The sequence below is a fragment of the Condylura cristata genome, unplaced genomic scaffold (assembly GCF_000260355.1).
Source record: "Condylura cristata isolate star-nosed mole 26May11 unplaced genomic scaffold, ConCri1.0 scaffold00011, whole genome shotgun sequence".
Classification (NCBI taxonomy): Eukaryota; Metazoa; Chordata; class Mammalia; order Eulipotyphla; family Talpidae; genus Condylura; species Condylura cristata.
Window position 1 is genome coordinate 56,694,953 of NW_004567112.1, and position 8,358 is coordinate 56,703,310.

Sequence of the window (8,358 nt, forward strand, 5' to 3'; positions counted from 1 at the left end):
CAGTTTCTCCTGTGAAGAGGAAGATATATGTTTATTCCAGGGAAAACAAAGACAGGAATAAAACTTTTGTTATACAAAAGTAAAACATGGATGAAGAGATGGATGGCAGACAGGCTGAAATGTAAGTGGTGAAAGTTTGATGGTAGAAAGATCAAGAACTTAGAGAGCTGGAGTCAAATCTGCTTTCCCTCCAACCATCAGTGAGAGACCAAGTCAAGATAGCTTTCTCAATGGCCTTGTAATGTTGGAAAGCGAGACTAACACAAGAGGGGAAATTGATGTAGCACCTACCATTAGTATGCTACCTTGCTCTGGGTGTGCCAACCCCCAAGTCCTGCACAAAGAATTGTCCACATGGAAAGTCATTCCCACTGAAGAAATGGGCCCAAAGCCTGAAGTAGCCCAAAAATATGTACACAAAATAGAGAATTTCTCTTTACTATGAGGCTCTCTCAGTAAAGTAGGTTTACCATGAGCTGAAAAGCTGGCAACATTTCCCAAAGGAAAATTGGATTTTTCTCTAAAATCCCATTAGGGAGATATTTAAATATATTAAAATGAGGTGCCATCCACAGAAAGCAAAGCATCTATGAGAAGCAAGGTCTACCTGCAGAGGAAGATTATAATTATGTACCTGGGCCTCCTTTGTCTGGGTTTTATGACTTTTAAAGCTTCCTTCATGGTCATCTTCAACTGTGGAGCTGGCATTTAAGGCTGCAATTCGAATCTAATAGGGGTTTGAGGGAAGAAAAGAGTTCTTTTTAGTTGAGATATCATTTTTCTCTTCAATAACTTACAATAAATACAACAATGTTCCAAAATATAAGCTGCTGTAAACAGTTACAGCCTTCTCATAATGTACAGAATAAACAACAAATACAGAGGGAAAAAAAAAGAAACAAAGTTGAGGAGAACCACATCAATACATTCAGAAAGCATTTTTTTTTTGGATAATGTCTATTGGAAAGGTATAGAGGCTGGGGACACCCTAGCAATAGCCCAGTATAGCACAGACTTCAGAAGAATAAATTCCAACAACACCTGTTAAATATCCAGCAAGTGAGACCAGGCCCTGCAAGCTACTTCAACAGAAGGTCAAGCATTCACATTCAAATGTGCTAGCAGCTCTCCAGAAGGAAAGCTCACCAAAGAGATTCTTCAGGGTTCACCCAAAAAATACCCATAATCTCCAGGAGTAAAATAACAAAAGAACAGTGATGCCAGCAAATAGGCTTACCATACTCAGAGAGCTTAGTGACGCTGTTTATGACTGCTTCCCATCACTGTGTCAGTCCAGAAGTGTCCTAGACAGGAAACAAGAGAGACTGAGAGAGGGCCATGAAGAGTCACAGTGACTACAGACCAAACGCCCAAAGAAATCAGTTCCCAAACTCACAGAGCTCAACCATCAAAAGGCATTATTGCCTGGTGAGTAACTGCCTCAGGGTAGCTGTGTGTTCCATCACCCAGGAAGCCCCTAGTCTCTTGAGGCCAGGGCAGCTGCCCTTGCAGAGCAAGTCGCCAGGTACCAGGGACACTCTCATATAAAAGAATGACCCAATTCTTGCCTCCAGGACTCAGGGTTCAGCATAGAGAATAGATCCCAATCAGCAACTATTTTATTCAAAAACAGAATGAAATGAGAAACACAAGCAACACCTAAGGGTTGAATGAACAATTCATTCAAAGGGACCAAGGAAGGTGAAAGAGAAAGTCCTGGTAGTAAGCTTTGAGGAATGGACAGCATTGCTGTGGAGGATGGTCAAGCAAAGAGGCAGAGGGAGCACAGATTGACAGGGAACAAAAAAAGCAGCAATGTGGGCATCTCTGAGGAGGTTATGAGCATGGAGACTAGAAGAGTACTGTGTCAAGGAACTATGAACTTTATTCTGTCAGCAACAAGGAAGTCACTGTTAGTATTTTGGAAAACAAAATTTTATAAATATAAAGGAAAAAATTAGAAGGAGATCAGTTTGAAGTCTGCAAAAAAAAAAAAAGACAGGACTGATGAGGATACGGAGAAATTAGAGCCTCACATATCATATATTACTGATATAAAAGGTAGTTATCATGGAAACTAGTCTTGTCAGTAGCTCAAAATGAATATATTGCACAAACCAGAAATTCCACTCTAACCAAGATAAATGAAAACATGTCCACACTAAAACTTGTTCACAAATGTTAATAGCAATATATTCATAACAGTTTTAAAATAGAAACAACCTAAATGTCTATCAGCTGATAAATGGATAAGATGGGCTTTGTCTATGCAACAGATATTACTCAGTTGTAAAACAGACTAAAGTACGGACACAGGCTATAAACTTGATGAACCTTGAAATATTAACAAATAAATTAACAAAACAATAAAAATTTGCTAAATGAATGAAGTCTGTCACAAAGGTCCACATAATACTGAACCCATTTATATGAAGTATCCAGAACAGGCAAATCCATAAAAACATAAAGCAAATTAGTGGGTTGTGGAGAGACAAAATGAGGAATGACTTACTGATAGGAATAAGGTTTCTTTCTTAAGTGAATGAACATTCTAAAAGTGGCTGTGGTGATGATACATAACTCTGAATATACTTAAAACCACTGAGTTGTTTACCTTTTACAGGGGAACTATCTGATATTTCAAGTATGTCTCAATAAAACTATTATCAAACAAGCAGATGCTAGGAACCAGATGCGGCAGTGGTAGTGGGATAGAGAAGACACAATTTAGGAAGTCGAATCACAAAAGCTAGAAGAAACATTATTATGAATGATACAAGAGGTTCTGGCCTGAAGAGCTGGGATGAGGAGAAGGAACTACCAAAAAAGCTAGGGTAGAGCAAGAGAAACGCCAAGAAAAGCCCGTCCTAGAGGCTTACAAAAGCCCTAGGACCAGTAGTCAGTGAGAAGAGTCTTTGCAGACAGACTGGACATGTGTTCACCTGTATAAAATAAAGTGACTGCTACTATTGCCATCAGTGCTCACAATGAGCTTCTTCTGCTGTCTCCAGGAAATACATTTCACTACAAAAGCTAAACATAGACTGAATGTAAAAGGTTGGGAAAAAATCCTACAAGCAAATGAATCAAAAAAAAAATAAGGTAGGAACAACTATATTTATATCAGATGAAATAGACTTTAAACTAAAGTAGGTAAAAAGAGAAATAGATGGACACCATATTATGATTAAGGGGACAATACATCAGGAAGATACAATACTCATCAACATATACTCATCAAATGAAAGAGCACCAAAATATATAAGAAAATTATAATCAGCTCTGAAAATAAAACACTACAGAAAATACATACACAGTAGGAGACTTCAACACTCTTTTCTCACCAATGGACAGATCAACAAGACAAAAAATAAAGGCACTAGACTATTACACGAAGACCTAGGTCTCATGGATTTAACCGACATCTTTAGGACACTGCACGCAAAAAGTTCCAAATACACATTCTTCTCAACTGAGCATGGATCATTCTCTAGAATCAATCACTTATTGGGCCACAAGACAAACATCAACAGGTACATTATGATCAAACTCATTCCAGCTATCTCCTCTGATCATTAAGACATCAAACTAGAAATAAATCACAAAAGGAAAGCAAGGAACCTCCCACTACATGGAAATTAAAACCCACCCTACTGGAAGACCACTGGATAAAGAGGAGATCAATGAAGGAATTAAAAAATATTTTGAGCTGAGTGACAATGAAGACACCACTTTCCAGAATGTATGGGATGCAGCAAAAGCAGTAATAAGGGGACAGTTTATAGCAATACAGGCACATGTCAAGAAAAAAGAATGAACTCAAAGAAACAACATAATCTCCCATCTCAATGAACTAGAGAACAACAACAACAAAAAGACAGCCAAGGAAAGGAAATAATAAAAATCAAAGCAGAAATAAACTAAATAGAAATTTAAAAAACAATCAAAAGATCCATGAAACCAAAACTTGGTTCTTAGACAAAATAAACAAAGTAGATAAATCTCTAGCCTGGTTCACAAAGCAAAAATGGGAGAAAACACAAGTAAATAGGATCATAAATAAAAAAGGAGACATTACAACAGACTCAAAAGAAATCAAAAGAATCAGAAATTACTATGAATATTTATATGCAAACAAGTTCAACAATCTAGAAGAGATGGACAAATTCCTGTAACTATATGATCATCCAAAGCTAGATAAAGAAGAAACTGAACACCTAAATAGAACAATTACAAGCAATGAAATTGAAATAGTAATCAAAACAAAAGCCCAGAACCAGACGGTGTCACAAATGAATTCTACCAAATGTTCAGGGATGAACTAGTGCCTATCTTACACAAACTCCTTCAAAAACTGAGAAAGAAGGAATACTACCAAATACATTCTATGAAGCCAACATTACACTAATACCAAAACCAGACAAAGGAATCACAAGAAAAAGAGAACTACAAGCCAATCTCCCTAATGAACACTGATGCAAAATCCTCATGGCCAACAGAATCCAACAATACACCAAAGGGTAACATACCATGATCAAGGGGGATTTATTCCAGGAGCACAAGGATAGTTCAACATCCAAAAATCAATTAATGTAATCCAACACATGAACAAAAAGAAAAATAAAAACCATAAGATCATATCAGTGTGTTCAGTGTTCAGAAGGCCCTTGAAATTCTTAAAATAGAAGGAACATAACTTTAACATGATAAAAAGCAAACCACATGATACAGCAAACCACAGCCAGTATTATTTGCAATGGTATAAAGCTGAAAGACTATATTTCCCTTAAGTTCAGGAACAAAGGCCCTCGTTAGTGGCACAAGTTAAAGCACAGGACTAGGAAGCTATATGCAGCCACTGCAGCACGAGTTCGATTCCTGGCCAGCGAGGTGACTCATAAGATGCAGCAGACCTCTCCTGACCTTCCTGCTGTTCGCCTCAGCAGTGTACTTCATCAATCTGCTTGTCATGTTCCACACTCTGTCTCTCATCCCCCAGCACTTCTGGCCTGTACCCTAGTTCTATATGCATAAATAAATAAATCTTTGAAAAAAATTAGAAACAAGGATGTCCACTCTTAACACTGCATTTCAATCTAATACTAAAAGTCCTAGCCAGAACAATAAGACAAAAGCATACAAAGAATTCAAATAGGGAAAGAAGTGAAACTATCACTATTTGCAGATATGAGAATATACATAGATAGAGAACCCTAAAAACGCCACAGAAAAACTAATCAAAGCAATCAACCCAATTAGGAAAGTAGCATGAGACAAAATCAACACATAAAAATCAATAGCCTCCATATATACAATCAATCTGAAGAAATAAAAAAAAAATCTCTTTTAAAATTGAAACAAAAAAATTCAAATACTTAAGACTAAACCTAAAATATGAGGTGAAGAAAAATTATAAAACATTGTTAAAAGAAATACAAGAAGACACAAAGAAATGAAAAGATATTCCCTGTTCATGGATGGAAAGAATCAACATCACCAAAATGGGCATCCTACCAAAAGCAATTTACAGATTCAATTATATTCAATAAAAATCTCAATGACATTCTTCGAAGAAATAGACCAAATATTGATGAAATTCATATGCAGCCACAAAAGAACTGTAGTCAAAGCTCTCCTGACTAAAATAAAGGAGAATGAAGTCACACTCCCTGACTTCAAACTATACTACAAAGTCATAATAATTAAAATAGTATGATACTGGAACAAAAACAGACATGCAAGGCTCTCCCTGGTGGCATGATGGGTTAAAGTACAGCATTATGAAGCTCTCTGAAGCCACTGAAACATGAGTTGATCCCCAGCCAAGGAGCTGACCCACATGGCGTGGCAGTCCTCTCCTGACCTGCCCGCTGCTACCCTTAGCTCTGTACTTTATCAATCTGCCTGTTCTGCTCCCTACTCTGTCTCTGGTGAATCCGCACACGACACCACACACAGAGCAATGAAACAGAAAACCCAGAAATAAGCCACACATATACAGACAACTAATCTTTGAAAAAGGAGCAAAGAATACACAATGGAACAAGGATATCTTGTTCAATAAATGGTGCTGGGAAAACTGGATCACCATAAGCAAAAGAATAAAACTAGACCACTACCTCACACTATACACAAATATCAACTCAAACTAGATAACAGAACTGAACATATGACATGAAATCATAAAACATATGATAATATAGAAAATATAGCTAAAACACTACAGGACATACATCTCAGAAACATCTTTAAAGACTCACTCCCCAAAGCAAAGAAAGTAAAGGAAAAATTAAAACAGCTGGGATTACTTCAAACTAAACAGCTCTGTACAGCAAAAGAGACATTTTAACCAAAACGAAGAGATGCCTTATGGATTGGGAGAAAATATTTGTACTCCGTACAACTGATAAGAGACTGATCTCAAAGATACACAAGGAACTCACATGACTCAACAAAAACAAAGTAAACAATCCAGTCAAAAAATGGGCAGAAGAACTTAAAAGACACTTCTCCAAAGAGGAAATATAAATGGCCAATAGACATATGAAAAAATGTTCAACATCCTTCATAATCAGGGAAATACAAATCAAAACACAATGTGATATCACAATAAATAAGTAAGAAAACAAACAACAACAAATGATGGTAAGGATGTGGAAAAAAAAGGAACTCTCCTACACTGCTGGTGGGAATGCAAATTGGTCCAACCACTATGGAAAGGTGTGTGGAGGTTCCTCAAACTACTAAAAAATGGAACCTCATATGGCAGTTCAGCAATTCCACTCCTAGGCATCTACCCAAAGGACACAGAATCATGAATTGCACCCCTATGTTTATTGAAGCATTATTTGTAACAGGTAAGACTTGGAAACAACTCAAATGCCCAAACACAGATGACTGGATCAAGAAGATGTAGCACAAAAATACAATGGAATACTATTCAGCAACCAAAAAGATAAAATAATGCAATTTTCAGCAATGTGGATAGAGCTAAAAGGGATCATGCTCAGTGAAATAAGTCAGAAGAAAAAGGAAAAATATCAGATGGTTTCACTTACCAGGGGAATATGGGAGAACCAAATAAGGGACCAAGGGGCAAAAATAACATAAAAAACACAACAAACAAAACAACAATAAAGAGACACTATAATCAGAGACATTCTGCTGGGGAGGGGGAGGGAGAGACACCAAAGAGAGGTCAGGAAGAGCACAAGGGACTGTGGTAATGGTGCACCGATGAATTGGAGGTAGAAATTCTATGGGGACTACACCTGAGAAAAGAAAGCAAACATTGGAAAAAAATAAAGAAATAAAAAATAACAATGTGTAAAATACATAAAATTTTAAAAATAATAATTGCAGTGATAAACAATTGTAATCAGGGGTAAAACCAACAAGGCAAGTAAAACAAATAAAGGGAAAGAGGTTAAAAAGGAAGACATGAAACTGTCCATATTCAGATGACATAGTGACTATATAGAAAATCCCCCCAAAAAATCTACAAAATAAAGTTCTGGAAGTAGCAAGTGAATTTAGTAAAGTCATGAGGTAAATGTCAACACAAAGCAACAGTTGTCTTTATACTAGCAACAAGCAAATGGAGAACAAAATTGAAAAATAGAATACCAGCTCATGGGGTTAAAACACAGCTCATGGGGTTAAAATACAGCACTATGAAACCATCCACAGCCACTGCAGAACAAGTTAGATCCCCCACCAAGGAGGTGACCCACATGCACAACAAACCTCTCCTGTCTTACCCACTGCTCCCCTCAGCAGTGCATTCAGCCAATTTGCTTATTCTGCTCCCCACTCTGTCTCTGGTAAGTCCTCTCACCACCCCCCACACCAATCTTATTAAAAGAAAAATAGAATACCTTTTCCAATAGAGCCCAAAAAATAAAAACTTAGGTAGAAATCTAACAAAATATATAGACCCTATATTCTGAAATTTAGCATGATAAAACAATTCAAAAAAGACCTTTAAAATAAATGGATGTCATATTATATTCATGTACTGGAAGACTCAACATAGTAAAGATATCAAATGGATCCATAGATTTAATGCAATTTAATCAAAATCCCAATAATAATCTAGTCTAAATCAGAGCAACTATCTGTAATGATAAATGAGCTGATTCCAAAATTTAGACAGAGGTACTAGAAAACTCAAACCATATTAAAAAGAAAAATAAAGTTGGAAGAAATACACTTCCTAATTTTAATGCTTACCATAAAGCTGCAATAATCAAAACAATGTGGGGTTCATGAATGTATGGACACACAGAAACAAGCACAGCCCATAAAATAGACCCAAACAGGCCCTCCCCGGTGGCGCAGCGGGTTAAAGCACAGCAC

The 8,358-nt window shown here is 36.9% G+C and overlaps 1 protein-coding gene across 3 annotated transcripts in view; it reads right to left on the reverse strand.

Annotated features, from left to right (window-relative positions):
- Window positions 1-8,358, reverse strand: part of CABIN1 (calcineurin binding protein 1) — a 181,089-nt gene that overhangs the window by 153,135 nt on the left and 19,596 nt on the right. For all 3 annotated transcript variants that reach the window (XM_012723676.1, XM_012723677.1, XM_012723675.1), the window contains 2 exons: window positions 1,238-1,304; window positions 635-727 (listed from right to left, as the gene is read on the reverse strand). In XM_012723676.1, coding sequence (XP_012579130.1) covers window positions 635-727; window positions 1,238-1,240 — 96 coding nt within the window. In that variant the 5' untranslated portion in view covers window positions 1,241-1,304. The remainder of the gene's footprint in view (window positions 1-634; window positions 728-1,237; window positions 1,305-8,358) is intronic.